General features: G+C 40.9%; 2 protein-coding genes across 9 annotated transcripts in view; one reads left to right on the forward strand and one right to left on the reverse strand.

Annotated features, from left to right (window-relative positions):
* The first annotated feature begins 326 nt into the window (after positions 1–326).
* LOC110982946 (small RNA 2'-O-methyltransferase-like) lies at positions 327–12416 on the forward strand. 3 transcript variants are annotated; one of them, XM_087136535.1, is made up of 8 exons: positions 327–1414; positions 2171–2252; positions 3642–3754; positions 4620–4754; positions 5695–5877; positions 7172–7349; positions 8235–8509; positions 10522–12416. In XM_087136535.1, exons 1-8 carry the CDS (start codon positions 1293–1295, stop codon positions 10727–10729), a joined length of 1296 nt encoding a protein of 431 aa, XP_086992661.1. In that variant the 5' UTR covers positions 327–1292; the 3' UTR covers positions 10730–12416. The 3 variants fall into 3 exon arrangements, with proteins under 3 accessions (XP_086992661.1, XP_086992662.1, XP_022097447.2); XM_087136536.1 differs by having other exon boundaries at positions 328–723; XM_022241755.2 differs by having other exon boundaries at positions 328–560.
* The window catches only part of LOC110986797 (unconventional myosin-IXb-like), a 78228-nt gene continuing 73912 nt past the window's right edge, over positions 12079–16394 (reverse strand). For all 6 annotated transcript variants that reach the window (XM_087136533.1, XM_087136531.1, XM_087136529.1 and 3 more), the window contains one exon: positions 12079–16129. In XM_087136533.1, the coding sequence (XP_086992659.1) occupies positions 15742–16129 (388 nt within the window). In that variant the 3' untranslated portion in view covers positions 12079–15741. The remainder of the gene's footprint in view (positions 16130–16394) is intronic.

Consider the following 16394-nt stretch of genomic DNA (forward strand, 5'->3'; position numbering starts at 1 on the left):
CTTCAACTTTTTGAAGCCACGCCAACCTCCAGCATGTCCAACCTGCTGGGACAGTAGCATCAGGATTAGGCCTTAGAAATGTAACGTGTACAATTATAAATATATATGTATAATAATAGAAAAAAAGACCTTAAGTCCCTTGCAGAGGGCAACAGCAGAGAGGATTTGAAAATATAGATCTCTGACTGGCTAACCGACATGAAGAAATAACTCGAATTATCTTACAGCTTGCCAATCAGACTTTTACTTAGTTTTAGTTTGGTTTCAAGAAACTCATGGTGGCGCTATGCAATGTAAACATGCCAAGCTAGCTAGCTAGCTAGTCCAAACCAATCTTTGGTCCAAGTAGACGTGTGTACGTGTAGCTAGCAGTGGGATCGATCTGACGTGTCTGAGAACTGAAGCTAGTTTAAAAGGGTTTTGACCCGATGTTTAGGACTCTGTGCTGGAATTGGATCAAGATAAATTATTCAATTTTTTTTTCGCAGCAGAAACCCTGAAGTGAAGACAAGGAAGCTGAGTTCACCGACCGCAGACATGGCAGAAGTCACGGAAGTCATGTCAGTTTAATGGAGTCGCCGAGACGTAGAACTCTGGGGTTCGCACAGTTCATCGTCGTCACGTTCCCACCGCGTTCGTCATGTTCGTGGGTGCATAGAGCAAGGAAGCAAGCAGTGGGAGCATGGGGCGGCGCGGTGGATGACGAACCCCAGGGTTGTGGGGGTATTTAAGACCAGCTGGAAAATTTCACATTAACATAAAACGAGTAGGCCCTAAATCATGCATTCCTACCCTAACATGGTGCGGCCCCTAACGTGGTGCACTTTCATTTTTCGCCACTCTTGTCTTTAATACTGGAGCAATATTTTTTTCTCAGATTTCACAATCAGTAAAACTTCATCAAATTCCTATTATTCTGATTCATAAATCCCAGTTTTGTGTATGTGCAAAAAAGTTTTGATGAAATTTTATTTTCACCCGTTTTTCCTAATTTTTTCGTGCGCACAAAATGAACGCTTTTAGAATGTGCTCAAAAACATGAAAAGAATTTGCTGACTCTCATGTGGATGGGTAGGTGAGCAGAAGAGATTATGCTTTACAAGAATTTATCTACTTTAAAGAATTTTGAAAATGTTTATGTGGGATTTTTTTTAAAGAAGGCACAGCTGAATTTGAGCCCAATTTCCGGACGCCGACATTTGTGGTTTTCGGACGAAATTTCAGGACACTGAAATGTTCACAGATGTTCAACACCATGTATCAGGAGGGTTATAGTGCCAGTACTTAACCAGATGAGTTTTAAGTTTTTCAGTGAAAAGGTTTGGCAAATGCTGTGTGAGGAAAGTAAAGTGAAAGTCAACGTGTGCCACGTTAGGGGACTCTACGGTACCTCCACTCAAGCAATTCCAAATTTGTAAGAACATTCTTATTTTGGGGGCACAGTTTAAAAGAATTTATTTTGCATTTTAAAAAAATCGAAAAATCAGGCCAAAATCAATTTTCATGGAAATTTTGCAGCAGGTACTCATGACTTACGAATAACAATGTTGAGAGCTAGCTGAAATTTTACTTTTTTTGAAGTCCGAAATAAGCATTGCTTCTGCTGTGTTAAGCAAGTTACTATAGGCAAAAAATCAAAGTGTGTTAGGGATCGCACTTTAGGGGTCATCAGCAATATAAGAGGGGTGTCGGTTTAAAAGTAAGGATTGCCCTAAAAGTCTTACCGGTATAGTGCACTATGTGCGTCCCTACTACATGTATGTTTGGTTTGATAGTCCAACTTATGAATATTGCACATCTACTGAAAGTTTGAACTTGCAATTTATTAATTGAGTGTGTAGCTACCATTCAAATTGACTGAAAAGATTTTCTAGAAGCTGGTAGAGTTTTATAACAATCAAGAAAATAAAACACTGAGTTTGAAGTTCCAGGTTGCACATCTTCAAAATATTACGAATTCCTCCACACTGACCTTTTCCAAAATTTCCTGAAAGTTGAATTATCCAAACAGTTGTTTCATTACTCCAACTTTTCATTCCCGAATTATCTCTTCCACATAACCACCCAGCTGTTCAGTGCTTTACATTCAGCCTAATAAATACCTAATAAATTCTAATCCATTGAAAATGACAAAAGTTTTGCCCATTTTTTTTCAAATTCCATTCCACAGTGAGCTGAAGTTTACTCCTCCAGTGTCAGTACAGCGTTACAAGGCTGTGAAAAATATGGTCAAAAAATTGCAACCCAAAAAGGTTTGTGCTTTTTTGATTTTTTACTTTGGCTGGTTGTGATAGCTTAGACAGTCCGGGTATCACCAGTTCTGCTCTGCAAGACATTGGATCAGCCAATCAGAGCCGTTGTTGTCAAGTCAATTTCCAACTGAATGGTGATGGAGGATGTTGATTGGTCGAAAGTTATCAGCTGACTTGGCAGGCTTGATGTCATCAATGCAACGTGTGCTCCAATGTAATGACATGCTGAGAACTGATCAACTTCAAGCTTAGTAATTTCAAGCCATGGTTATCAAGCGCATTCAGCTACATGTAGATGTGAAAGAATTAACCACTTGCTGCCGGGTGGAATTTCAAAATTCTTCAAAAAATCATAAATACTGGACGTTAACACCCACACAATGACTGTCTGATGGCTACTCTAATCTGACAAACATCTATTGACGCCCGAGTATTTCAGCCAGACCTGCCGCCTTGTAAAAATAGTCCAGATTGTGCAGTGTTAAAACTTCTTTTGTTCCTGAAACCGGCCCAGTGCGCTGCTGGCGGCTTTTCAATACAGGCCAGAATTGGGTGCAGCGGTATTCTGCACTTTTCTGGACTTTTGTCCCCGGTGGTAATCAGCTTGTGCTGAATGCCACAAACAGTGGTATAATCTCTCAAAACAATGATGGATTTCCTCCACTATTGATAATTGAAAAAATGATGGCAATTCCCAGCAGCTCAGTCTTTTGTTCCGAGTACGGTCTTTTGTTACAAGGCCCAGCTCTTTTGTCTGGTTTCAGACTCCCCAGTTTCGTGTATAAAGCCTGTGTGCACGAAGCTGGGCTCCCCGGCAGCATATGGCTAAGCTTACATGCTTCTATCAAATGTGGTAAATCATATTGACAATCTTGCCATAACAACAGTGGAAGGAAACCCCCCAAACCAGCAGGTTTTTTACCAGATCGCATATCCAGCCTGACCACTTGCATTTGCAATGCTTTCCGTCCAAAGATACGATAGTAGACGCCTGTTGATTTGTTAATACCTTGGGGGCCTTACGAGCTTGTCTCGCGTAGTAAATTGTGGAAATTGCATTCATTTCATAGACACTCTTCTGCAAGTGGGTGTTCATTATATAGACTAACTTATAAAACTGATGGAAGTCAAAAATTAAAGGAGAACACCCATGAATATCCAGACAAATGGGGCCCAGAATTGGTCTTCCTTCTATTCTAATCCACATGCTGACTGAGGTGGGATGTGAACCCTGGCCGCAGAGGTGAAAGGTGCATAAAGTACCAGTGTTCCAACTTGACTCCCAGCCCTGGGTTGTAGCTGTCTCCCCGATGTTGGGTTCTTGTGATTTTTAAATTGGCTCTTGCAAGGCATTTGTGCTTGTGAACATATTCTTTGTTTTCTCTGAAGGTCCTTGACATGGGTTGCGGAGAGTGTTGTTTACTGAGGCAGCTCAAGCACAATGACAGCATCGAACAGCTAACAGGAGTCGATGTGGATGGAGATGTGCTACAAGCCCACAGGTAGGCCTACCTGCTCCCAGTGACACATTGGCCATGTCCAAAATGGGCTTCCAGAGCTACGGCTAGGTCTGTTGTCTGCCTATCTCTGTGTGTTTCCAATTGAGTGAAGACCTAGACCTAGCTCTAGACAACAGGTTTGGATGCAGCCACTATTACAGTCAAAGTTGACAGTCGGTATCTAAGACATTTCATTTGGCCAGAGTATTTGACATAAGCAAGGGTAGATCCAGACCCATTTCGTCGGTGGTGGAAGGGGTGGGACAAATGTATTTTTGAGGGGGGGGACAAAAATTGGGGACTGTTTTGATGTCAGTTCTGATGTCCTCACTGAGGGATGAGACTGAAGTTGGAGACTTTACACACTTTGGCAAGGAAGTGAAATGAAGTACATGTATCCTCCAAAATTGTCATTCTTTATTAAATGAATAAATTTAACCGCCAAAATGTCCTTTTTTGGCTAGGGGACCATAGTACATTGTCTCCTCCTCCAAAATCCATCTGCAGCACAGTTGTTTTCATGGAATATGTTATCAGCTGTGAAAGGTAACAGGGCAGGGTGGTTCTCTGTGGTCACAAATACAGTCAAGGAAAATGCATCAAACATATGTACAAAGTACATATGAATGAAAACATTCATATGTACTTTGTAAAACATATCTCCGTTTTTATTCCTTTAGTACCCATCATGTCAGATATGAGCTGATAAAGATTACATTTGGAAATTTCTCCTTAGAAACACTGCATTTAAAAGCTTTTTTCCTTAAATCTAGCATCTTCTCCAAATACTGATTGGTTGTTTCGCTTCTTCACAGCTAAAAGATTCGCTCTCAACCAATTTGTCCCTATGACTGTTGTTTCTGGTTAGATACCTTGCTAAGCCTCTCACATGGGAGTATTTGAATCCTCGATCCCATCCATTCATCGTCAGCCTGTATCAGGGCTCTATCGGTGAGAAGGACTCGAGGATGCTGGGATACGACCTGGTCCTGTGTGTAGAAATGTGAGTCAGATCTTCCAAAACCAGCTCCTCCTCATGGAGTTAGAAGATTTAATTTCAAAATATGATACGTGTACTGTGATCCACCAAATTCACTAAAAGTTGACATTCAAGTTTTGGGGTTTCTTGGACGGATTCAAGGTTGTACTGCCTGGCCATTACTTATTTCCCTGAAAGGTAAATGTCTTCTTGTTGTTCAAGCACAAAGTGTCGCCGATGGGTCATTACAGATTCTTACAGATTCAGCGAAAATGTTTATAGTTAAGTGAAATGTTTAAAGTGCATAGGGGTTAAAGAACTTCCATCCAATTTTATGAAGTAATGCGTGTTTGAAGCACAGTGCTTCGGGTTTAGGGTTTTATTTGTACTTTTGTGCTAAATTGTTTCTGGTACAAAAAGGAAGCTGCATTCATATTTGTATGCTTGCCCTTTCACAACTTTTGAACCAAAGGTGGTTTCGGCATGAGAGTGTCATAGTAATGAAGTTGATATTATCTTCTTTGGAAATGTCTAAAATTACTCTTAACTGGCCGGGGTTGACAAAAGACTCCTTGGGTTGACAAAAGAGTCATTGGGTTGACAAAAGAGTCATTGGGTTGACAAAAGAGTCATTGGGTTGACAAAAGACTCATTGGGTTGACAAAAGACTCATTGGGTTGACAAAAGACCCATTGGGTTGACAAAAGACTCATTGGGTTGACAAAAGACTCATTGGGTTGACAAAAGACTCATTGGGTTGACAAAAGACTCATTTGGCTTGATTGCATCACACAAGGCCATTACTCCTAACTTGGATAATTTGACTTCTTTTTTAACATTTGACTACATCTTTCTACCTATCTTTTGCTGTCAGTTTTTGTTCCCAATTTCCAGCTTTACTCGTCTCAAAAAACCTCTTTGATTGTATGTACTACTTTGTTGAATGGTATCTTGCCACACACAGCATCGAACACCTGTATCCAGACACCTTAGCTGCTGTTCCAGAGGTGATGTTTGGATTCATGCGGCCACAGACTGTTGTTTTCACCACACCCAATGCAGACTTCAATGTCCTGTTCCCAGACTTCCAAGGCTTTCGGCACTGGGATCATAAGTTTGAATGGAGCAGAGAAGAGTTCCGGTCATGGTGAGTGTGGTGTGGAAAACTCTCTTCTCAATGGAAGTGGGACTTAACCACTTCCTGTCGGGGCAGTTATCAGTGTTGATGATGCTGGGGCGGGATATTTATCGTGATGTGGAAAACTCTCTTCTCAATGGAAGTGGGACGGAACCACTTCCTGTCGGGGCAGTTATCAATGTTGATGATGCTGGGGCAGGATATTTATCGTTTTTTTTCGGTTTTAAAAATTCTTTAAAAATTCCTATCTTCATTTACTGCACACTTATACCCACACAAACTTTTGTTCCAAGTACGGTCTTTTGTTACAAGGCCCAGTTCCCTTTGTCTGAGTTCGGAGACCCAGGCCACGCATATAAAGCATACATGTCCAGTACCGGAATCCCCGGCAGGAAGTGGTTAAAGATGAAGGAATGCTCGTCCAAAAGTTGTGTGTGTTATTTCAAATGAAACAGACCAGTTATCTATTTAAAATCCAACTTTGGAAAGAGGTAATGATTCATAGATTAATCCAGTAATCCGAGTCAGAAGCCTTACTGCCTTGGTAACAAGCTGATGCATAGGTGATATGAATGCACCAAATGCCTCTATAACAAGTAAGCTGTTGATTTTGAATTGCCAAAATGCACTTGGCGTTGAGGTTAACGAAAGTGTGGATAGGTGTGGTCCTACCATAGTGATAGCATTTCAAATTAGCTCATAGTCTGGTTCAGCTCTTCCCTTTTGAGTCTTCAATGTAATAGACCAAGAACCAAACCTATTTTGCTTCTGTGGTTTGACATAACTTGCCTTCCTTGTTACACATTTGTAGAACCTAAAGTGCTTGAAGCAGATGTAAAGGCTCACACTTTGCTTCGTATACATGCAAAAACCACAAGAAGTGGAAAAAATAGACCCATGTTCAAATGGAATCTGGAATAAAATTCAGGAAAATTGAGCCTTAAGGTGAACATGGAGACCAAGCCAGGATTCAGAAATTGCTCTTAATGTAATTGAGCTACATAGCGCCCTCTTTGGTTCATGTTCAGTGTCCATTGGCCCCTCAGTAGAATAGAGTAGATTTAGGCTGTATCTGAGTCATCAAGCTGTGGCTTGGAAATACACAAGAACCTAAGGGAACTGACTGCGGCCACTACCATAGACTTCTCTGTAATTTCTGGCTGCAACTAAGTAATTTGGGCACAGTCTTTTATATTTTGCAAACATCTTCACCTAAACCCCAAATTTGAGCATATGAAGTTTAGATGGTCTTCAGCTGCGGCTTGTCAGTTTTTAATGAGGAGTATCCACTCTGCATCACCAGGGGCAACCAGGTAGCCAGTGACTACGGTTACACGGTGACCTATGAGGGCATCGGTGCAGGGCCTCCAGGCACTGAGCATCTAGGTTGCTGCACACAGATGGCTGTCTTCACTTGCAAGTCACCACCAAAAGAGGGCAGCAGACAGCATGACTGTAGCGGTGAAACACCATACAACCTAGTAAGTGGCTGAAAAGTGTATGTGCTGCCACTGCGTGCTGATTTTAGGATGCTAAGATATATTGGGTGGACTGTCGAAATGGTAATACACAAGGGAATGAGAGCTATTATCAACCTGTGTATGATAAAAAATCATAATGACTTCAGAATGAAGGATGGGTGACTAACTTTTTATTGATTTCTTGACTGTCTCTGGTCTTGCATTACTAATTTTGATCGTCTTGAAAGAAGCAGTGTTGTTGTAAAGTTCATCAAGAGTCCTTTTGCTAGTCCACTTGCAAGTCCTTTCACAAGAGCAGTCAGAACTAACTGAATGAATTGTGACAAAGGAATGCTTTTGTTCCACTCCATTTGAATAGTTTGTGACTTTGCTGAAGATTGTGTGACTTGTAAGGACTTGTGATAGATGGACTCAAAGGGACTCATGATGAACTTGACTCGAAAACTGAACAAAGGTATGTAAAAACCTTTAGGTCATCATGTGAAATCATGTCAACTACCAATTGTTAGGCCTTGACAAGAGTTCTGCCGACACTCACTCCACGGCACATACTACATGCACTTAGGCTGGCTGCTCGACCATACATGTACATAGGGTGTGCTTTGGTATCCGCCCAATCTAAACAGTAGTGCAAGAGATTGGGGGGCTTGATATGGTTTCAAACCATTGCATGATTAATGATTGCAGTGGGAAGAGGCTTCAAAATTGAAGCGGAATTCAGTGTTTGGAAGTTTTTTGAGGGGGCGTTCAAACCGCCGGCCTCACCCATGCCTCGTAAGTTAAAATCTAACATTGAATCATCTGTTGGTGAAATTCAATCTCAAATTATGTATCTTGATAAGAGTGACCTGATCAAGTGATGTATGGATGTCATTTGTGATGCAGATTTGTGAAGTTAAATACCCACATCGTGCAATCACTACAACACCAGAAGAGCAAATCTTAAAGGAGGCCACTTTTTACCTTCGGAGGTTGTGTCACACGGCCAGGCAAGGCCACTCAGAAGGAGAGAATGGGGGCTCAGACAATTTAAGGTCAGATGATGGAACATTGAAGGAGATTGAGGAGACAGAGGAAGAAAGGATGGTTTCCGTTTCCTTGGAGACACTGATGAAATTCTCCTGCCTGAGGAGAGTCTGCCCCAGTGTTGAGAAACTCAGGTCAGTTGAACACAGAGAGACAATTAACAGTTTGCACTTTGATAACACTTGCTATATGTTGTATTTCTGTATTTCATATTTTTATAGTGTATGTTATTTTATACATGGGTGAGATTTCAGGATTTTTCCTTGGGATTTTCCCAATTTCAGAATTTTTCAAATGATTTTTTTAAATCTGGAAAATCCAGAGTTTGCCATCAAAGTGTTTTCATCAATAAAAGTTGAGATTAAAAAAATGAGAAATTGATATTTTCAGGGATGCCTTTAGGCCAACGCAAATGATACTATAGATCCTGCACTGCTGCGGGACCTGAGACTTTCTGGTGATCATTCCATGGATATTTTGTCTCACTGTTTAGAACAGGCTCTGAAAAGCCAAAACTGAGAAGCAAGACCCTCCCCCCAAAAAGGAAGAAAGTTCGCACACACACAAGAAGACTAAATAATGCCTTCTTTAGACACTCCTGTATTATGCTTGAATATTTCATACCGTAACAAAGAGGTCAGTCTGTGTCTTAGTTACGTGGCTGTGGCTGGCACCAATACACACATCTATGGGAAGTGGCCATAGCCACTAGCCAGTCCATGCCATGGACACGCATATAATTCTCAGCCGTGGCCAAGTCATTTAGACATAGCCTCAGCCTGTTTCTGGTCTTTCTGGTCTGCGTATCGTGTTGAGGGTGCTATTACAACACTGAGCATGTATATTCCTGGCTCTCCAAAGTTGATCACCTGTGCAGTACTCACTGCATTCAAATTTGAATTAATCACACATAGAACTGGTTATTTCTTAGTTGTTCAGGGTAGTAAGAAGTATTTTTGTGAGGTCTGTAACACTTTGCAGGCTTGGCTTGAACCTAGAACCCTCACTTAACTAGTAGAGTTGTCTTAACTACTTAATCATCAAGGTTGCCAGGTCAACTGAGTGATTCAAATCTATGTAAATTAGGACTGATGTTGAATTTTTTATTAAAATGCTTTAATTCGGTGCAGCTTTGCTGCTTGTCACTGCAAGGTGATTGCCAACTCCTAAGGCGGCTTTGCAAAAAGGTTGCCGCGGTTTGACCGTTGCGGTCGCCGCGGTTTGGCCGGGTTGCTAAACTCTAAAATGAATAAAGGACATTTCCTGTGTCTCAGGAAATCAATATACACATTGCAACCCCCCCTCGAGTTTCTTGGTGTGAGTGCAAAAACACCAGGTACTTCATAGGGAAACTCCAAGCACAGAAAGGAAAAGGATTTTCCTTCTTGCTTGCAGTGACTACGACCTTGGTGTCATCTGCTCTGTGGCCAGTCTGTGTGCAATGAGGGTTTTTTTTATAGACCCATATCAGGAACCTTTGTTCAGCTGAGGTGCTGGCTGGATTTGTCTTTTGCAATGGCATCACATTGTTGTAGATAGGAAAGTTACTTTCCCTGTAGGTTTCACAAAACTGGAATCTTGTTGAGAAACTGTTGGTTAAGCTTCATGTACATGTACCTGTAACTTAAATAGATAAACTATGTCCATGGCTTAAAAACTGCCACAGGAAGATTTATCAAAATTTATCTAAATTGTTCTTTTTGTCAAAGTTTGTGTGGATAAAAATTATTTGAAGTGATGTTAGATTTTGGATGGTTGAGGGTTGTATTGTAATTTTGTCAAATGTCACACTTCCAGTAGAGATGAGAGTTGTGATTATAAATTGACCTTGTGCAAAATGTTAAAATTGATTTGTTTTCCACATAATAGAATAAACTCCATTCCCAAACTGATAGATAGCAATGTCGTTACAATCACTCAGTCTTCAGCACTCAGTATTTTTGCTGTAAGAGAAAAATAACCATAGCGGTTACTGAGTTTGAAAAATTAACCTGGGATCTATGATTTAAATCAAATCTTGAATTTTACCAGTTAAATTGATGTTGAACTCCTGTCCAAGGTAACGTTTGAAGTTCAAACTCTCCAAATACATGTACCTAAATTAGGAGGCTGCCTCGTACAGTGTCAAATTAATTTCTCATTACAGGGAGGTGCTCACCTCATGTGAGTCCATGTCTGTGTCTGAAGATGGGGAATCTGTCCTTTGCTCGATTGAAGACCATGCATCTGAGAGCGGCAATCAGTCAGATGCGAGCAGTGCAAGCGAGACTGAAGCCCAGGTTTATGAGCGATCGGACTCGAAGGAAAGTGATTTGTTGTCATGGCAACAGCAAGAGGAAAGTTGGGATTGGTGAGTGGCTCACTGGGAAAGGATTTATATGTAACACCAGGTTTACAATGACAGACCTGTGCACTCAAACCAGTCATCTTTGATCACCTCTGATGCATGCAAAGTACATGTGTGATTGCCTGCTTTGACTTCTTTCCCTCTCAAAATTTGTTGTCTTTAACCCTAACACTCCTCAGTCCTCCAACAGGTGAAGGATTGGGGGGGTTAGGGTTAATGGGGAGAGTAAAAACATGTGTACATACCAGGCTCATTGCCATTGACACGAAGTACAGCAGTTTGGGGGAACCGAAATGGCAGAAATGTGGCTTTGAGTTGAATAACCCAAACAACATGTAGCAGGCTGTCCAGGAACTATAGCAGTCAGTGATTGAGAAGGTTTTGACCACAGACATAAACATGCAGACCATCAGATCGTATTCAAAACCATGTCATCTCATGATCTGTGAGCACCCAAAGCCATGGACATATTCAACTTTGTGCAGGGAATGTACTTGCAGTTGAAGATTTTTGGTCATAAAAGCTCTGGAATTGTTTTCCCATTCTGACAGAAGTTGTGTGTGTTCTTCATCTGGTTTACCCAGAATCAAAAACAGAGTGTGATCAATCTTTAGAGTGAAGACCTGACATGAAATGAGAGGGGGGAAGTTTACAAATTAGGCAAAAAGCAGTCATGCACATTACCATCCACCATTTTGCCCATATTTATCCTAAACACTATCACGTGCAGACAAGTGGTACTCTGTATACATTTTTATGTCCGAGAACAGAATCAAGTTGGTCTAGAAGTATGGGCGATTTCACAATAGTGCGCCACCAAGAGTTTGCAACGCATTGGCCAATCATAATGCGGAAAATTTGTCGACCCTTTCCAAACCCGCATTTGGTCGACAAATTTCGCGCATTGTGATTGGCCAATGCGTTGCAAACTCTTGGTGGCGCACTATTGTGAAACGGCCGTATTGCTGAAGCAGTGAACTTCAGTTTTGTTTGCCTGTACGCTTGCCAGAAAGTCCTACGCCTTATTCTTCACTAGGGTAGATGGGGGGGCGGTATCCCCCTCCCGCAGAAAAATGAGGATTTTTTTTTATCACTTAAAGATATAGTGTCTTTATGGAGGTTGTTTGTATGGGACAAAGCCATTTTATTCAGGAAATTGTTTCTTAGCAGTGACTGGTGAGATCAGTTGATGTAAAAGTGCACCGGGGACACTGCTTACTTGTTCTGCCCTCCCCTCTTGGGTCTGGATCTGGCCTCCATTCTGCATTTTGTTCTGTGATTTGTCAGTAATTCTCTAAGAACTCATTACAGAGACTGAGAGACCTTGTTACGTTTTCATCTCATGTAACAATAATATTTCTTCAACGTTTCCATATTTGACTTTATTTACAATCTAACTTGTTGACCACTATATACCTTGCATCCAACCTGACGCATCAGCATCGGTTCATGGTACTTAAATACGGTGAAAATAATTACAGAATTATAGTAAATTAGTTAACCACCTACTTCATTATTGTTTAGGAACATCGGGAGTTTACTTTTTATAAAATTGAAGAGTTGGTAAACAGCAAAAGTAAGTACAGCTACAAAAATTGACAAAATACAAAATGAGATTGTAAGTAGCCAAAGAAAAAATACGTGGCCATTTTAAGCTTGGTACTATTTTTGAGTCTTCCCTTAATTAAATTGGATTCTCTTTAACAAATGCACCTCCTGGCCTTAATCAGAATATTTCAAAAGCTTATAATGATGTTCAAAAAAGCTTCATTTCTTTTATGAATATTTATGTTTTTAATAAAAGAATGTAACCAAGTTTGTTACAAGTAAAGAGTTATGAGCAAAATCACAAAAAGCGATTTCAGACTTTTTTTTTACTGGTAAGTACATTTTCTAATTCCGCAAAAAAGGTTTTGGCATGAATGAGTTGGGTTGTACTGCTGAGCTGCGTGAAAAAAAATTTACTTAACTCTAGGCTTGTTTTTATTTTGATATCGGCCTAATGTGCTAAAATCCAACAATACCCATAAATACAATAGGAACATTCTTGTTACACACAGGACATCAAGTCCCAAACCATCACTGCAAAACCAGGGCCAATTTCATAGAGCTGCTTAAACGTAAAATCTGCTTAAGCGCAAAAACACTTGCTTAAAAAACGAAGGTTACCAGCTCAAACTCAATCTGATTGTCATGCTAGCCAAAAGACAGCTAAATACAATTCCAAAACACTATACATCACATAGAGCTTTGGCAGGTTACCTCATTTATCAAGCAAGGTTTTCTCTACTTAAGCAAATTTTATGCTTAAGCAGCTCTATGAAATTGGCCCTAGGTGTTAGATTGGGATGAACTCTCGGTAATGTAAAAGGCTTTCATTGTTACACTGACTCCATCACATGCTTTGACTTCTTGTCTAACCAGTACACATCCTGACCCTTGAGGTAAGAACAAGCATCAACCTGTTATCCCTGATTTTTTCCTACCGTAGATCCTCCCAAATCCTTCACTTTGCATCAAACCAATGGCACATTCTTTGTACTTGAACTTTGAAGGGACACCGAGTCCAAAGCAAATCTACCTTCCTTCGAAACCTGGGAGATTTTGAAGGATCTGGGAATGATAATAGACTGATTGCACCCGCTAAATCATGAGACTTGTGGGTATCAACCACATATCAACGTGTGTTTTGAGTATTGTTCACAAACAATACAGCCTATTTACAGTTTAGTGCACAGCACGTCAGTAGTCGGCTTTATTTTTGGTAAATGATACTTTAAATATGAAACAGTTTGCTTTTGGTGGACACCATGCTTATTTATATTTCATACTCACTATACGTCATGTGACTTAGCAGGTGCAATCGGTCTATTAACAGGCTACGACTTGGCTACTCAGTTCCTAGTTATACATGTTTATACACCTACGGAAACCACTAGCTATGGACATGTGTATTAATGCCAGTCGGCCAATTAATTCGGACGTGGCCTCACTTCCATGTTATTAATCATGTAGTATAGCGCCCTCTACTGGGTGTGCCCAAGGCAGATGTTACTGGCCTGTTATAAAAACTCAAATATTACACATTCCTTAAGCTTGACATTGATTCCACTGATTTTGAAGGAGGCTTTTCTTAATTTATATTCTACTCCTTTTGGCCATTACTAAAAGACAGAACTGCCACCTAAAGGAAAATGTACCGGACTGGGGGGAACTTTGTGTCCCTACAAAATTTGAGGTCTGCACAATAATTCCTTGCAATGCGGGCGCAGTTCCCGCAACTACAGAATGGGTTTGTGTGTGTGCATATGTACACAGTAATTTGTATGTTTCTAAGACTCAGGCTGCATCCTAATCTCTTGTCTAGAGCTAGGTCTAGGTCTTCGCTCCATTGGAAATGCGTGGAGACGCGCAGACAATAGACCTAGCCGTAGCTTTGGAAGCCCGTTTCAGACACAGCCTTATTTTCATTTGAATGGTTGCAACCATTTAGACTGTTCTGGTGTTCACATGGTTGGTTATATCAATGACCCAAGTCCATATGAGGAATTTGGTATGCTTCGCAAGGCCTAATAAGGACATGGATGCCATTGAAATACGTGTGCATAACAGGCATCTGTATCATGCTTCAAACTCAAGTTTCAAGAACAATTCTCATTACATGTACCGGTAACTAGCTCCGGCACTGGCTTAACCTATAAACAATACGCCACTGAGTCACTGAATGGCTTGAAGGTTAAACACCGCTGGTTTTTCAGGATATCTCGTGCGTCAGTGGCATGACCTGTAGAACCTTCCTGATTGTATGAACTGCAGCCGTATTAACAGGGAACTTTTCATATGGAGATAAGTTCTCTCTTCTTTTTTGTTTGCGTTGTTTTCTAATACAACCAATGCTTGCTATTCCAACTTCATAACTGAAATTCAAACTCGCACAAATGCAACAACAGTGAGGGTTTTTTTGTGGGTTGCCTTTGCAAATGTCACTTTTCTGGAAACTGCAAGCAATTCCATACCAACTATTTTATACAATGGAACACAAGCTTTGCAGTCACAAAATTCATCTAAAATAACTGAGATTACTGTTTCAACTGCTCCTACACTGATAGCAATGTCCAACATTTTCTCAAACAGGTGAAGTCAGGAGGAGGTTCTTTTCAGAAGTCAGAAGTTCAGGGAAAATTGCTATTATTTGTGATGGTCAATTCACAGTGAGACTACTGTTGCAGTGGTTACAATCAGTACCATATATTGGGCACTGAAAGGAACCAAAACTGAAACTCGGATGCAAAATATTAAATATAAAACAACTTTGAAGCATCCAGTTTGTGGTATGCACTTCACTGAACCCATCACATAACCACCACCTGTACAATTATATTGCATATCGTCATGGAAATATTGCATATGAGTGTACAAAACATCATCACCATCATGAAGTGAGTTTTCACTTAAGTCAGTTCATTGTCCATTTGGCTTTTCTAGGCACGACGTTTAAGAAAAAGAATAATAATAAATGCATTGGTACTATCAAGCACTCAAGCCTATCTCCCCTCCACAATCAAACGAAAAGAAGCCGCAGGCATTTGAGCGAGTAACAAAGCTTTCAATATGTACACCAACTGTACACTATACACAGAAAACAGATATAGCCGAAGAAGCCATAGAAATATTTACAAATACAATGGAAGCACAGTTTGCTGGGACTCAAGTTTGTTGCTAGTTTTTCCCCCAAACTAGAAAACTAAGCAAGCTTCTACATTTAGAGACTTGATATTTGGGATGATCTAAATCAGTGATAATCACCAATTCAGATGACTGAAAATTACGGGGGCCTCAACACAGCTGATCCATTCATTACCCTGCTTCAATGGTATGGTAGTTTGTCTAGGCGCCATCACGACGCCTCTTCATCAATGCAAGACCACGCTCTCAGATGAGCACGTCTTTCACAGTCCTCTTCCCTTTCTTTTCCGCGAGACCCAGTTAGTGACACCACCTCACTCATCGCCCCCTTCATCATAGCATGGCCTCTGAGGGCCCAGCTTTCTTCCGCCTCTCCTTGGACCCCTCCCGTTGCTTCTTTTCCTTCTTGGACCCCTTCCGGCTGTTCCTCTTTTGCCTCTTGGCCACAGGGGGTGGCTGCTGACCTGACATCTCTCCCAACCCGTCTGAGCCCGGGGTGCGGTGACCCTTCTTGGGCTTTCGTTTCTCCTGCTTGGGCGCCCTGTTCTTGTTCAGGTGTCTGAGTTTGGATGGAGAGGGCTGGCTCTCAAACGAGACTGGCCCATCATCTCTTTCCACCTCTTCACAGCTTTCAAGATCCAGGCCATCTGTGCTATAGTTTTCGTCCTCGCTTGCAGACTGACCCAGGTCAAGGGTCACCAGATTAACGGTTAGATCTTGCCTGGAAAAAAAAATGTGAAAAGAAACAAGTTGAGATAATGCTAAGATGCTTTAATAACCAAGTCTCACAATATGAATCAGAAATCTACCCTAATATTGGTCTTTCTTCTTACAAGTACTTAATGTCTAAAATTCAGAACTTCAAAACTCATGACGATCTCACTGCCTCTGCCATGAGATGAAATCTCGTTTCGCTTTCACAATTTGTGCATTTTTTCCCCAAGACTAAGAGTTTTTTCTCTGCAGAAAATAACAAGACCGAGAGC

The sequence above is a fragment of the Acanthaster planci genome, linkage group LG05 (genome assembly GCF_054643075.1).
Source record: "Acanthaster planci isolate LZ-2023a linkage group LG05, COTS_SCS, whole genome shotgun sequence".
In the NCBI taxonomy this organism is placed as follows: domain Eukaryota; kingdom Metazoa; phylum Echinodermata; class Asteroidea; order Valvatida; family Acanthasteridae; genus Acanthaster; species Acanthaster planci.

Coding starts and splice junctions, on each gene's coding strand:
- LOC110982946 (XM_087136535.1), top strand. CDS start 1,293: ATGAGTTTTAAGTTTTTCAGTGAAAAGGTTTGGCAAATGCTGTGTGAG. Junction 3,755..4,619: donor GATGTGCTACAAGCCCACAG/GTAGGCCTACCT, acceptor GTTTCTGGTTAG/ATACCTTGCTAAGCCTCTCA. Junction 8,510..10,521: donor CCCAGTGTTGAGAAACTCAG/GTCAGTTGAACA, acceptor TTCTCATTACAG/GGAGGTGCTCACCTCATGTG.